The sequence below is a fragment of the Oncorhynchus mykiss genome, chromosome 13, assembly GCF_057628025.1.
Source record: "Oncorhynchus mykiss isolate SJ-2025 chromosome 13, ASM5762802v1, whole genome shotgun sequence".
NCBI lineage: Eukaryota > Metazoa > Chordata > Actinopteri > Salmoniformes > Salmonidae > Oncorhynchus > Oncorhynchus mykiss.
The window spans coordinates 27,821,385-27,837,135 of record NC_143034.1 but is presented as its reverse complement, the minus strand read 5'-3'; the positions used below and the strand labels follow the sequence as shown (position 1 = coordinate 27,837,135).

Here is a 15,751-nt window from a genome sequence, read left to right as displayed (position 1 = left end):
AATGTATACATGTACAAAGGGGCTGTTGTGGAAATTCTTACACAGTCCCAGCGGTTGTCTTATATACGGCTATACACATATAACATAATTCATTAATCATTACCGTTTCATTCATGTGACCGACCAATACTGGTTCACAACATGTGACAGACCAATACCTCACGAGGTATTGTTCTCAAAATAAGGTTTGGGCGTACTGCCAAATTGCAGCTACCGATAGTGAGGATTTGTTCAGTCAGCCACTTGCATGAACACAGAAATTGGTTTATAGAACAGCACATGAATAGAACACAGAAATGACTTATAAGAAAAGCACTAACATTAAAATTGCCATTACAAAGGCAGTCCCCACCTTTGCCAGGATGTTAAGGATGTTGCTCTGGGTGGCCATTCCACAAGAGCAACAGAACAGCCACCAACTCCCCGAGACAAATCAAATGCTCCTTTAGACCTGCATCCGGTGGTGCCTCACAGAGACTGGAGAGCAGCTAGCAACACTGCCCCCACACCACTCTCCACCACTTCTCTCCCAGGAACTGCATGCAGATACACTGAGCTATGCCCAAACTGTACGCAGTCAAAGAGACCCAATGCAGATTTGGGAGTCACACTGCCCTCCGCACCCCCCTCCTCAATTCCCGCCACAACTTCTCTCCCAGACTAGTTTTGGTTACCCTCCCTGCTCCCATCATCAGGACAGGCCCGAGACACTCCTGCCCCCCATGGAAGCCCCAACCCTGCAACAGGAGCCACACCAAGGCCTCGTGTGCACACCCAGAATGTGGCACTGGCAGCAACTCCAGTCCTCTGTAGCAGCACCACTCCTTTGGTGGGAGCTTCTCCTGGGTGGACTGAGCTCTGTCAACACTGCTCTCCCAGTTCCCGGCCCAGCCCCTGCATACAGGGACTTAAGGGACGACTGCCAAATGCTCCGTTTGTTCAGCTCTCCGTTTGTTCAGCTCTTATGCTGTTGCCTGGGGCCTTGGCAAAGTATCAGCTCACTCAACAAATAGCTGCAGATGACCCGTTGCCTGTTAGCCCTTATGGGGCGAAGCTGAATACGCCCTCTGACTTTATATCTCATAGGGGGCTTGGGCTAATGCACCTAAATGTGCGAAATATGATTTAAAAAATGGACACAATTGACATTTGAGTACAAGACTAGTGTCCTGACATTCTGGTTCTCTCTGAAACATGGTTAATTGGTTCTGTCTCTGATAAAGACATTGAAGTAAATTATTATAATGTATTTAGATGTGACAGATTACAAAAGGGGGAGGAGTGGCCATATATGTAAAATCTAACTCAAGGTGTCATAAGAAAAAATGTTCCCCCCTCCCCAACATAAAAAATATTTTCACTTGACCCACCCCTTTTACTGTAAGATACATTTAACACCCTCCCCCCTCATAGTATGAACTAAAAATAATGTTTATGACCACAAGTAACAATAACTGTAGTGACCCTGTGTTCATAAATGTTGATATTTGCTCCTTCAGAATACTTTAGTAGAACAGTTGATGCCATGCAGGGCTACTAGGACTGACCCCATTTTGGTCGACTGAGATTTCTCTGGGTTGAGAAGTCTCAAATATACAGTACCAGTCAAAAGTTTGGACACACCTACTCATTCAAGTGTTTTTCTTTATTTTTTTTACATTTTTTTTTACATTGTAGAATCATTGTGAAGACATCAAAACTATGAAATAACAAATATGGAATCATGTAGTAACCGAAGTTAAAGAAATCTAAATATATTTTATATTTTATATTTAGATTCTTCAAAGTAGCCACCCTTTGCCTTGATGACAGCTTTGCACATTCTTGGCATTCTCTCAACCAGCTTCACCTGGAATGCTTTTCCAACAGTCTTGAAGAAGTTCCCACATATGCTGAGCACTTGTTGGCTGCTTTTCCTTCATGCTGCGGTCCAACTCATCCCAAACCATCTCAATTGTGTTGAGGTCAAAAACATCCTGTGGCGGACTGCAATAGCGTCAAATAGTCCCCGCGATATGCAACTGTTCAAGGAAGTCAGGAACCAATACATAAGTCAGTCAGGAAAGCAAAGGCGAGCTTTTTCAAACAGAAATTTGCATCCTGTAGCTTTAACTCCAAAAAGTTTTGGGACACTGTAAAGTCCATGGAGAACAAGAGCACCTCCTCCCAGCTGCCCACTGCACTGAGGCTAGGTAACAAGGTCACCACCGACAAATCCATGATAATCAAAAATGTCAATAAGCATTTCTCTACGGCTGGCCATGCTTTCCTCCTGGCTACCCCATCCCGGCCAACAGCTCCCCCCCTCCCCCCTGCAGCTACTTGCCCGAGCCTTCCCAGCTTCTCCTTCACCCAAATCCAGATAGCAGATGTTCTGAAAGAGCTGCAAAACCTGGACCCGTACAAATCAGCTGGGCTAGACAATCTGGACCCTCTCTTTCTAAAACTATCCGCTGCCATTTTTGCAACCCCTATTACTAGTCTGTTCAACCTCTCTTTCGTATCGTCTGAGATCCCTAAAGATTGGAAAGCTGCCGCGGTCATCCCCCTCTTCAAAGGGGGTGACACTCTAGACCCAAACTGTTATAGACCTATATCCATCCTGCCCTGCCTCTCTAAATTCTTCGAAAGCCAAGTTAATAAACAGATCACTGACCATTTCGAATCCCACCGTACCTTCTCCGCTGTGCAATCCGGTTTCCGAGCTGGTCACGGGTGCACGTCAGCCACGCTCAAGGTACTAAATGATATCATAACCGCCATCGATAAAAGACAGTACTGTACCGTCTTCAAGGCTTTTGACTCTCAATCACCGTATTCTTATCGGCAGACTCAATAGCCTTGGTTTCTCAAATGACTGCCTCGCCTGGTTCACCAACTACTTTGCAGACATAGTTCAGTGTGTCAAATCGGAGGGCCTGTTGTCCGGACCTCTGGCAGTCTCTATGGGGGTACCACAGGGTTCAATTCTCAGACCGACTCTTTTCTCTGTATATATCAATGATGTCGCTCTTGCTGTGGGTGATTCCCTGATCCACCTCTACGCAGACGACACCATTCTGTATACATCTGGCCCTTATTTGGACGCTGTGTTAACTAACCTCCAAACAAGCTTCAATGCCATACAGCACTCCTTCCGTGGCCTCCAACTGCTCTTAAACGCTAGAAAAACCAACGCTTGTTTATTCCATGTGCAACTCTGTGTTGTTGTTTGTGTCGCACTGCTTTGCTAGCTTACCTGGTTAAATAAAGGTGAAATAAAAAAATAAAAAGTTTGGGTGATTGTGGAGGCCAGGTCATCTGACGCAGCACTCAATTCGACCATGAAGGCCTGATTCACACAGTCTCCTCTGAACAGTTGATATTGAAATGTGTCTGTTACTTGAACTCTGTGAAGCATTTATTTGGGCTGCAATCTGAGGTGCAGTTATTATAAGTTATAATAACTTATCCTCTCCCGCAGAGGTAACTCTGGGTCTTCCTTTCCTGTGGCAGTCCTCATGAAAGCCAGTTTCATCAAAGTGCTTGATAGTTTTTGCGACTGCCTCAGTTCAAAGTTCTTGAAATTTTCCAGATTGACTGACCTTCTTGTTTTAAAGTAATGATGAACTGTCTTTTCTCTTTGCTTATATGAGCTTCTCTTGCCATAATATGGACTTGGTCTTTTACCAAATAGGGCTATCAAGTGTATACCCACCCTACCTTGTCACAAAACAACTGATTGACTCAAATGCATTGAGAAGGAAAGAAATTTCACAAATAAAATGTTAACAAGGCACAACTGTTAATTGAAATGCATTTCAGGTGACTACCTCATGAAGCTGGTTGAGAGAATGCCAAGACTGTGCAAAGCTGTCAAGGCAAATGGTGGCTACTTTGAAGAATCTCACATATAAAATATATTTTGATTTGTTTAAAATTTTTTGGTTAATACATGATCTCCGTATGTGTTATTTTATAGTTTTGATGTCTTCAATATTATTCGACACTGTATAAAATAGTAAAAATAAAGAAAAACCCTTGAATGAGTAGGTGTCCAAACATCTGACTGGTACTGTATTTTTCTTTTCATGGTACACAAGACACCCATGTGATTCGCGCCTGTCTCTAGGCTACGGGATTGGACAGTCCATCACTCTAAATTCCCTGTCTTAGGTCAGTTAGGATTACCACTTTATTTTAAGAATGTGAAATGTCAGAATAATAGTAGAGAGAATTATTTCTTTCAGGTTTTATTTCTTTCATCACATTCCCAGTGGGTCAGAAGTTACACTCAATTAGTATTTGGTAGCATTGCATTTAAATTGTTTAACTTGGGTCAAATGTTTCGGGTAGCCTTCCACAATAAGTTGGGTGAATTTTGGCCCATTCCTCCTGACAGAGCTGATGTAACTGAATCAGGTTTGTAGGCCTCCTTGCTCGCACACACCTTTTCAGTTCTACCCACACATTTTCTATGGGATTGAGGTCAGGGCTTTGTGATGGCCACTCCAGTACCTTGACTTTGTTGTCCTTAAGCTATTTTGCCACAACTTTGGAAGTATTCTCGGGGTCATTGTCCATTTGGAAGACCCATTTGCGACCAAGCTTTAACTTCCTGACAGATGTCTTGAGATTGTTGGTCCCATATATATACCCCTTAATTTTCCTGCCTTGTGATGCCATCTATTTTGTGAAGTGCACCAGTCCCTCCTGCAGCAAAGGACACCCACAACATGATGCTCCCAGTGCTTCACGGTTGGGAGGCGTTTCTTTGGCTTGCAAGTCTCCCCCTATTTCCTCCAAACATAACCATGGTCATTATGGCTAAACAGTTATATTTTTGTTTCATCAGACCAGAGGACATTTCTCCAAAAAGTATGATTTTTGTCCCCATGTGCAGTTTTATGGCGGTTTCGGAGAAGTGGCTTCTTCCTTGCCGAGCTGCCTTTCAGGTTATGTTGTGTGGCGTACAGCAGGTCAGCCACCAGGGGGAGACTTGTCGAGGTCACGAGGCGATGGCTCCATCTGCTGGATGTGCCAGGTCTCGACGGGTTCTCTGGCCAGGACTAATTGGGGCTGATTGGGAGTTGGTGAGTAATCAAGGGCTGATTGCTCACCAGCTGTGCAAGGCCCATAAAGCTGCCAGAAGGGGGGCAACTGTGACATTGACATCATGGAAAATGTACAATGATGGCAATATTGTGAAGGGGAAAGTGAACACTGTGCCAAATGTGTAAAACCACTCTGATTATCTTAAAAGTCCAATGTAAGACCACTCTGATTATCTTAAAGGTCCAATGCAGCTTTTCACAATATCAAATCATTTATGATAACAGTTATGTACCTTATTATAATTGTTTCAATTAAAAGTTTTTTTTTTGTAACAATTATGCAACAAGTATGCTAGGAGTGGCCTGAGTGGGAGAAGAAAACTGAAAACGACCTGTTATTGGCAGAGAGGTTTGGAACTGTCTTATTTATTGGTCTATTAACTCATTTACCGTTTGGTGACGTCACTAGCCAGGCCAAAACTCCATCCCACCAAAACAGGCAGAAATTGCAGGCGGTCTTTTAAAACAGCTCTTACACTAAAGGGGCATTATTTAAATTTTCACAACTGCACAATTTTACTCCAACCATTTATTGTGGAAATATATATAAAACATTTAAATCGCGTTTTTGACACTGAACCTTTAAAGCAGAAAAGGAGGGTGATCTGCACATCCTACACTTGAGAATACCAGGTTGGGCAAAAAAAAATATCAGGTGGCACTGCAACCATGCTTTCAGTAGGAAAGCATTTTCTGGTTATAGACAGTTTTGAGGTGAGTGAATATATGAACCAGAAAACTGGCAGACTTGGAAAGTGTCTAATTTTTTAACAATTATAATACAACCAACAGACGTTATACACGACAAGCCTACAGTTGCATTCATTGACATATTCTCATTACACCTCTCAGCAATGAGCATCAGCCTCAAGACACACACACACAGAGACACACACACTATATTTCCCTGCTTTCAAACACACACACAGAAAGAGAGAGATAATTAATTAGGTGTTTTTCCATGAATTAGATACATGTATTTGTTCTTTGAGAGGGAAAATCCCGTTTTACTGTATTTTCGGTTTCAATTCAGGCATTACAGCCTACACACCGAACCGCAATGGCGTTACTACTTGAAGAACTTCTTACAGATATAGGAACATATCTCACATGTTCAATATGCCTTGACATTTTCACTGATCCAGTGACTTTAACTTGTGGCCACAGTTATTGCATGAAATGTTTAGAGGATTGTCTACGTGGAAGAGCGAAGACGAAGGATTGTCCCGATTGCAGAGGAAAAATTCGACCAGGTTTTAAACTGTATAAAAATGTTACACTTTGTAACATCGTGGATGTTCATTACTACCATAAACGTTTTGCATCCACTGAAGAATTTACAAAAGGACATGAAATGGAAGCGGTAAGTTATTATATAAATATTTTTTAAATGAACAGACTAGGCTTATTGACTCCTGTCACGATCAACGTAGCTACATAATAACACGCAATTTTAAATAGGAATGAATCAGGTTGGAGGATTCACTTTTTATATTTCACCATAAACAAGTGCACAACTGTAAATAACTTTATACTAGTTATAAAATAGTAGAAATAGTTTAATTGTATTATATGATATTACATGATATAATTGTCAGGACTTCAATAAGGATAAAGCTGAAGAATGTGTGGCCTCACACTCACAACAGACTGATATCAACAGACCATCTGAGCTTGGAAGTACTATACAACAGCAACAGGTAAACATTCCCGATACAGTATTTACAGTAGGCTACAACTTCCTCCTGAGTCGGTATTCTTTTTTAAAGATGATATTTTTTAAAGATAATTTTCATGCTCCTGTGTTGTGTTATCTTGTCATATAGATGGAGGACCCTGTTGTTATAAATGACACAAGCTCAGAAGTGACAGATGACCGGTTTCCTGATGTAACAGCCTCCCATGATGGCGGGGTTCAGGAGTTGCCTATCTCCCCTCCCTCAAATGACAGATACAGTGCTGAAGGTAGACTGTATAATTTGTCCTATTCTCGAGCCTCATTTGAATATTACTCCTTGTAATGTACTGAATACTCTAAATATAATGTGCTGTTTTCACCAATCAACCACTAGATGGGGTAGCCTATATACAGTATAGCCATTCAACGATATCTGTGTCATTAGAGTACATCAGATACCAGTGGTGTAAAGTACTTGAATAAAAATACTAGCAGGACAGGAAAATGGTCCAATTCACACATTTATCAAGAAAACAAACCAACTCCTGAACCCGGCCGTCATCCCTACTGCCTCTGATCTGGTGGACTCACTAAACACATACTTTGTTTGTAAATGACGTTAGAGTGTGCCCCTAGCTATCCGTAATAAAAAATATAAAAAAAATGGTGCTGTCTAGTTGGCTTAATATAAACAATTTGACATGATTTATACTTTTACTTTTGATACTTAAGTATATTTTAGCAATTACTATTAATTTTGATACTTAAGTATATTTAAAACCAAATAATTTTAGACTTTTACTCAAGTAGTATTTTACTGGGTGACTTTCACTTTTACTTCAGTCATTTTCTATTAAAGGAAAACTCCACCCAAAAACTATCTTTTGGTATTTGCAAAATGCATCATACAGGGAGGATTTCTGTATTTGCTGATAAGCAAAACATTGTGGGACTTTGTCAACAATGAACTAATGAAACAAATACCAAAATATAGTTTTGGGGTGAAAATTTCCTTTAAGGTATCTTTATTTTTACCCAAGTATGACAGTTAGGTACTTTTCTCCATCATGGTCATATACAGTAGGCTGAAAACTTTAGTACATTCATCTAATGACTTCAAGCTAACATTTTGTCCATATCTGGCCATGTCTGTCAGCAGGCTTCGCCCCTCCACCCCATCCCCTGCCTGGGGCCAGCTTCTCCTGGCTCACCTTCAACCCAGCCCAGGGCCACAGGTGCCTGACCTTTCTACCCAATGAGCACAAAGTGGTGACCAAGAGGACGTCCTCTGCATACCACGACGGCCGCTTTGACATCAGCCAGTGGATGGCGGAGCAGGAGTTCAGTGAAGGCTGCCACTATTGGGACGTGGATACGTCGGCGAGCGTGGGCTGGGCTGTCGGGGTTTCCTACCCCAGCATTGGCCGCAGAGATCAGCTGGGTCGCACAGCCAACTCCTGGTGCCTGGAGTGGAGCAGGGACAAGCTGTGCTACTGGCACGATAACATAGGGGTGTTTATCAAACATGGCTGCCCCAGTATCGTTAGACTGGCTCTGGATGTGACAAATGGGACCTTGTCGTTTTATAGCCTGTCTGACAGTCAGACTCTGCTGCATTGTGTGGAGGAGGGATTCACAGAGCCAGTGAGGCCAGTCTTCTGGCTGTTTGGGCTGAAGCTAAACAATGCTCTGTCCTTTCCTCCTTGGGTGTCATTAGGTGATGTGAGGATGGGGACAACATAAAGAGTTGTCTGTTTATCAATGAGATAAATAAAATATTTAGTAATGAATATATTTAGCACAATATTCCTATTAGATGTCAAAATAAAATGACAAACACCTATATGTTTATATGTTGCTTTTTTATTTCACCCAAAGAATGCATGGAGTTTTGCGTTGTAGTAGCTGTACAATATTTGTCCCCTCGCGCGCCTCGTCGGAGGCGGGTCGTAACTTCAGGTTCAGGCTAGCTTGAGCGGTCGTATCATTCAAGTTTGCGTGCAGAAGAATGACTAATAATATCAATGTCGACAGGAGCATCTAAGATTTATGTCTGAGAGGTTAATTCTTTCAAAGGAGCCGTTCGGTAATATCGTTCAGTGCAGGGTATTTACTACGAACGCTGCGCGGTGTCAGTTAGGTTTATGTTGGTAAAGCTCAACTGGGAAAATGCAAACGTAAGCCAGGCCAGATAGCTGAACGCTGGCTGGCTGTATTCAACCACACGAGAGCATAAATGATTTCATGAACGAATTTGCAGAGTTGGTCTTCAATAGTGGTGAAGATGCGGAAGGACGTCAGAATATTACTGGTGGGAGAGCGTAAGTGGATTTGTTTTAGTCTACTTTGTAGTTCTGTTTTACTGTCGAGCCCGAACCTGCATGCATGACAGACAGCTGGAGGAGCGCGTGATGCTGATGAAAGGACTCGGAGGAGTAAAGTTATCTAGCTAGCTGTGTTCATCTAGGTTCATTCAGTTTTAAAGCTAACGTTACACTACCACACACCACGATGTTAACTACACTACTCAGCTAGTAGTGTCATAACATAGCTATCTAGCTAGTATCCTAAGCCATTTGATGTTTAGATCCAAGTGACATTGGCTATTTACCATCTGAATTTGGTGTTAACTGCCAAGTCAGTTAAGAACAAATTCTTATTTTCAATGATGGCATTGGGTTAACTGCCTGTTCAGGGGCAGAACGACAGGGGTTTGAACTTGAAACCTTCCGGTTACTAGTCCAATGCTCTAACCACTAGGCTACACTGCCGACTCTACTAGGCAGCACCTGTCCACTTTAAAGATACTCTTGGCCATGTAGCGTATGTGGACACCCCTTCAAATTAGTGGATTTGGCCATTTCAGCCACACCCTATGCTGACGGGTGAATAAAATCAAGCACACAGCCATACAATCTCCGTAGACTAACATTGGCAGTAGAATGGCCTATTCTGAAGTGGTAGGCCACACAAGCTCTCAGCACGGGACCACCGAGGGTTGAAGCGCGTGAAAATCTTCTGTCCTCAGTTGCAACACTCACTTCCGTGTTCCAAACTGCCTCTGCAAGCAATGTCAGCACAATAACTGTTTGACGGGAGCTTCATGAAATGGGTTTCCATGGCCGAGCAGCCGCACACAAGCCTAAGATCACCATGCGCAATACCAAGCGTCGACTGGACTGGTATAAAGCTCGCCACCATTGGACTATGAAGCAGTGGAAATGCGTTCTCTGGAGTGATAAATCACCATCTGGCAGTCCCACGGTCGAATCTGGGTAGTGCCCACTGTAAAGTTTGGTGGAAGAGGAATAATGGTCTGGGCTGTTTTTCATGGTTTGGGCTATGGAGTTCCAGTGAAGGGAAATCTTAACGCTACAGTATAAAATGACTTTCTAGACCAGTCCTGGGGATTATTTTCCATGCAGGGCAACATTAGAATATATTTTTGCCTTTGCGGGCCAGAATGATATTACAGGATTATACATCATGTGTGACAGATATATCTACTGTAAATCACGTCCAGATAAGCTACTTATTTTACTTTTTTAACATGCACAGAAATAAACCACAACCATGTTCTCCTATTGGTAGGTATTTCCATTATTAAACATGCAATGAACTACAGGGAAGAAAAAGTACACTGTGCATTCAGCACCACGGACAGAACTCTTGTTAAAGGGTATGCACAAGAACACGAAAGAGAGAGCTCAACATTACATTTAAACTACTCAATCAGTGTGAGGAGTGAAGTCTCTGATGGGCTTTGACTAGAACAGTGAAGTCAGGTATAGTTTCTGACCTTGCTATGCGCAGGATGGCTCAGAGGTGAGAGTCGGTAAGAGATGATCTGTGCCTTGACTTGTATATTTCATCACTGAAAATGTCTGTTCACATACATAGGTTGACCCAAACAGAACAAACATCTGCTGAGCATGACTCCTAATCTTCGGAAGGTTTTGTTCATCGAGAGATGCATAGAACCTCGTCAGTGACATTGTTCTGAATAGTTCTCCAATCACTGCATCAGACTGAAGATCGATAAGCTCAAGTTGCAGGTCAGTGGGAGCGTTATCCACACTGAAGGTGAAAGGAGAGGAAACCAACAGCATTTCATTTTCCAACACTTTGAAATCCTCAAAACGACCAGAACTCACTGTTCAAAGCGCGCAGCAGCGATGTATAACGTAACTTCTCCTGCTGGTCATCTGATCGGGAACAGACTAGTAGTGTTGGAAAGTGGGTGAGGTTGTTGGCTTCTACTTGGCGGGTCAGGAGGAGTACTTTGCCCTTGAAGGCTTTGTCAATGTACACTCTACATTCATTGTCTACTTTTCTTGAAGAAAGCTATTTCTAGCTAGCTACTATTTGTAACTGTGACATGTGTCAGCCTGTCAGTCACTGTCTGTCCTCGTGCAGTTATTTATACGTGCCTTCAAAATAAATGTCCCGCAAGCGGTAGGAGTTAAATCATTAAAAAAGGTGAGTTTTCATTGGGCTTTTAATTTGAATAACAAATACGTTTTTCAAAACTTTACTATCGCAAAATCTTTGATCTGAGCATGATTCCCTTCCAGCTTTGTGGCAACAGTTTGGGGAAGGCCCTTTTCTTTTTCAGCATGACAATGCCCCTGTGCACAAAGCGAGGTCCATACAGAAATGGTTTGTTGAGATCGGTGTGGAAGAACTTGACTGGCCTGCGCAAGATCCCTGACCTCAACCGCATCGAACACTAATGCTCTTGTGGCTGAATGGAAGCAAGTCCCCGCAGCAATGTTCCAACATATAGTGGAAAGCCTTCCCAAAAGAGTGGAGGCCGTTATAGCAGCAGCGGGGGGGAGCAATTCCGTATTAATGCCCATGATTTTGGAATGAGATGTTCGACAAGCAGTTGTCCACATACTTTTGGCAATGTGTATGATTCTCTCTAATAACAGGGTTTCTTATACAGTGCCTTCGGAAAGTATTAAGACCCCTCGGCTTTTTCCACTTTTTGTTAGGTTACAGCCTTATTGTAAAATGGATTAAATAAAACATTCTCAGCAATCTCCACAGAATACCCAATAATGACAAAACAAAAACAGGTTTTTAGAAATGTTAGCAAATTTATTAAAAATAAAAAACACCTTATTTACATAAGTATTCAGAACCTTTGCATTGAAATTGAGCTCAGGTGCAACCTGTTTCCATTGATTATGGAATGGAGATTATATGTTTCTACAACTTGATTGTGTTTAAATTCAATTGATTGGACATGATTTGGAAAGGTACACGCCTGTCTACACCACAGTTGACAGTGCATGTCAGAGCAAAACCCATGCTATGAGGCCAAAGGAATTATCCGTAGAGCTCTGAGACATGATTGTGTTGACGCATAGATCTGGGGAAGAGTACCAAACAATTTCTGCAGCATGGAAGGTCCCCAAGAACACAGTGGCCACCAAGACTCTTCCTAGAGCTGGCCACCCGGCCAAGCTGATCAATCATGGGAGAAGGACCTTGGTTAGGGAGGTGACCAAGAACCCGATGGTCACTCGGACAGAGCTCCAGAGTTCCTCTGTGGAAATGGTTGTCCTTCTGGCAGGCTTTCCCATCTCTGCAGCACTCCACCAATTAGACCTTTATGTTAGAGTGGCCAGACGGAAGCCACTCATTAGTAAAAGGCACATGACCGCCCGCTTGGAGTTTGCCAAAAGGCACCTAAACACTCAGACCATGAGAAACCAGATTCTCTAGTATGATGAAACCAAGATTGAACTCTTTGGCTTGAATGCCATGCATCACGTCTGGAGGAAACCTGGCACCATCCCTACGGTGAAGCATCATGCTGTGGGGATGTTTTTCAGCAGCAGGGACTGGGAGACTAGTCAGGATGGAGGCGAAGATGACCGGTGCAAAGTACAAGGGAGATCCTTGATGAAAACCTGCTCTAGAGTGCTCAGGACCTCAGACTGGGGCGAAGGTTTACCTTCCAACAGGACAACGACCCTAATCACACAGCCAAGACAACGCAGGAGTGGCTTCGGGACAAGTCTCTGAATGTCCTTGATTGGCCCAGCCAGAGCCCGGACTTGAACCTGATCAAACATCTCTGGAGAGACCTGAAAATAGCTATGCAGCAACGCTCCCCATCCAACCTGACAGAGCTTGATAGGATCTGCAGAGAAGAATGGGAGAAACTCCCCAAATACAGGTGTGCCAAGCTTGTAGCGTCATACCCAAGAAGACTCAAGGCTCTAATCGCTGCCAAAGGTGCTTCAACAAAGTACTGAGTAAAGGGTCTGAATACTTACAGGTGAAGTCGGAAGCTTACATACACCTTAGCCAAATACATTTAAACTCAGTTTTTCACAATTCCTGACATTTGATCAAAAGATTCCCTGTCTTAGGTCAGTTAGGCTCACCACTTTATTTAAAGAATGTGAAATGTCAGAATAATGGTAGAGTGATTTATTTCAGCTTTTATTTATTTCACCACATTCCCAGTGGGTCAGAAGTTACACTCAATTAGTATTTGATAGCATTGCCTTTAACTTCTTGGCGCACCCATCACGTTAGCGGGATCATTTTCGTCAACATCCGCTGAATTGCAGAGCGCTAAATTCAAATTAAATTACTAAAAATATTTAATTTTCATGAAGTCACAAGTGCAATATAACAAAACACCGCTTAGCTTGTTTTTAATCCACCTGGCATGTCAGATTTCAAAGAAGCTTTACAGCAAATGCTATCCAAGCGTTTATGTAAGGACATCTCTCTCAGCAGACAAAACATTACAAACAGCTAGCAGCAAAGTAGATTGGTCATGAAAGTCAGAAAAGAAATAAAATGAATTGCTTACCTTTGATCTTCGGATGTTTGCACTCACGAGACTCCTAGTTACACAATAAATGTTCCTTTTGTTCGAAAAATATTAATTTTATACCCAAAAACCTCCATTTGGTTGGAGCGTTTTATTCAGAAATCTACAGGCTCGTGCAGGTCATGACGGGCAGACAAATTCCAAATAGTATCCATAAAGTTCGTAGAAACATGTCAAAGTTTTTTATAATCAATCCTCAGGTTGTTTTTACAATAAATAATCGATAATATTTCGTAGCTTTTTCAATAGGAGAGCGAGAGAAAATGTCTGCTCCAAGCTGTTGCGCATGCAAAACTCTGCTGGCACCCAGCCATCCACGGACGCAATGTGATCCTTCTCGCTCACTTTTCAGAATAAAAGCCTGAAACTGTCTAAAAACTGTTCATACCATGTGGAAGCCATAGGGAAAGGAATCTGGTTGATATCCCTTTAAATGGAGGGAAGGCATGCAATGGAACAGGGAGATTCGTTTCTCTTAGGCATTTGTTGGATTTTCCTCAGGTTTTCGCCTGCAATATCAGTTCTGTTATACTCACAGACAATATTTTGACAGTTTTGGAAACTTTAGTGTTTTCTATCCTAATCTGACAATTACAGTGGGGCAAAAAAGTATTTAGTCAGCCACCAATTGTGCAAGTTCTCCCACTTAAAACAATGAGAGAGGCCTGTAATTTTAATCATAGGTACACTTCAACTATGACAGACAAAATGAGAAAGAAAATCACATTGTAGCTGGTGTAACTGAGTCCGGTTTGTAGGCCTCCTTGCTCGCACATGCTTTTTCAGTTCTGCCTACAAATTTTCTATGGGATTGAGGTCAGGGCTTTGTGATGGCCACTCCAATACCTTGACTTTATTACTACGTCCGGCGCCGACAGAGATGGCCACCTCGCTTCGCGTTCCTAGGAAACTATGCAATATTGTTTTACGTGTTATTTCTTACATTGGTACCCCAGGTAATCTTAGGTTTCATTACATACAGTCAGGAACTACTGAATATAAGAGCAATGTCAACTCACCATCATTAAGACCAGGAATATGACTCTCCCGAAGCGGATCCTATGTTTTGCCTTCCACCCAGGACAATGGATCGGATCCCAGCCGGCAACCCTAAACAACGTCGCCGTAAAAGGGGCAAACGAAGCGGTCTTCTGGTCAGGCTCCGGAGATGGGCACATCGCTCACCACTCCCTAGCATAATACTTGCCAATGTCCAGTCTCTTGACAACAAGGTTGATGAAATCTGAGCAAGGATACCATTCCAGAGAGACATTAGAGACTGTAACGGTCTTTGCTTCACGGAAACATGGCTCACTCGAGAGACGCTAACGGAGTCGGTGCAGCTTCTTTCTCTTTCTTTCTCAGCTCTTCTTTCTGGTAAGAAGAGGGGCGGGGTGGTATGCCTTATGATTAACGAAACATGGTGTGATCATAACAACATACAGAAACTCAAGTCCTTCTGTTCACCTGACTTAGAATTCCTCACAATCAAATGTCGACCGCATTATCTACCAAGGGAATTCTCTTCAATTATAATCACAGCCGTATATATTCCCCCCAAGCAGACACATTGATGGCCCTGAACAAACTTTATTTGACTCTATGTAAACTGGAAACCACACATCCTGAGGCTGCATTCATTGTAGCTGGGGATTTTAACAAGGCTAATCTGAAAACAAGACTCCCTGAATTCTATCAGCATATCGATTGTGCTACCAGGGCTGGTAAAACCCTGGATCATTGTTATTCTAACTTCCGCAACGCATATAAGGCCCTCCCCTTGCCCTCCTTTCGGAAAAGCTGACCACGACTCCATTTTGTTGCTTCCAGCCTACAGACAGAAACTAAAACAAGAAGCTCCCTCGCTCAGGTCTGTTCAACGCTGGTCTGAACAATCTGATTCCACGCTTCAAGACTGCTTCGATCACGTGGATTGGGATATGTTCCGCATTGCGTCCAACAACAACATTGACGAATACGCTGATTCGGTGAGCGAGTTCATTAGAAAGTGCATCGGCGATGTTATACCCACATTCCCAAACCAGAAACCGTGGATTGATGGCAGCATTCAGGCGAAACTGAAAGCGCGAACCACTGCTTTTAACCAGGGCAAGGTGACCG

General features: G+C 42.7%; 2 protein-coding genes across 3 annotated transcripts in view; both read left to right on the top strand.

Annotated features, from left to right (window-relative positions):
• Positions 1-5,899: 5,899 nt before the first annotated feature.
• LOC110487518 (E3 ubiquitin-protein ligase RNF135-like) lies at positions 5,900-8,614 on the top strand. Its single transcript, XM_021559437.3, has 4 exons — positions 5,900-6,456; positions 6,692-6,793; positions 6,920-7,058; positions 7,931-8,614. The coding sequence occupies exons 1-4, from the start codon at positions 6,154-6,156 to the stop codon at positions 8,512-8,514; spliced, it is 1,128 nt and encodes a 375-aa protein (XP_021415112.3). The 5' UTR covers positions 5,900-6,153; the 3' UTR covers positions 8,515-8,614.
• Positions 8,615-8,689: 75 nt separating this feature from the next.
• LOC110485825 (mitochondrial Rho GTPase 1-A) overlaps positions 8,690-15,751 on the top strand; it is a 33,547-nt gene continuing 26,485 nt past the window's right edge. For both annotated transcript variants that reach the window (XM_036940499.2, XM_036940498.2), the window contains exon 1: positions 8,690-9,092. In XM_036940499.2, coding sequence (XP_036796394.2) covers positions 9,056-9,092 — 37 coding nt within the window. In that variant the 5' untranslated portion in view covers positions 8,690-9,055. The remainder of the gene's footprint in view (positions 9,093-15,751) is intronic.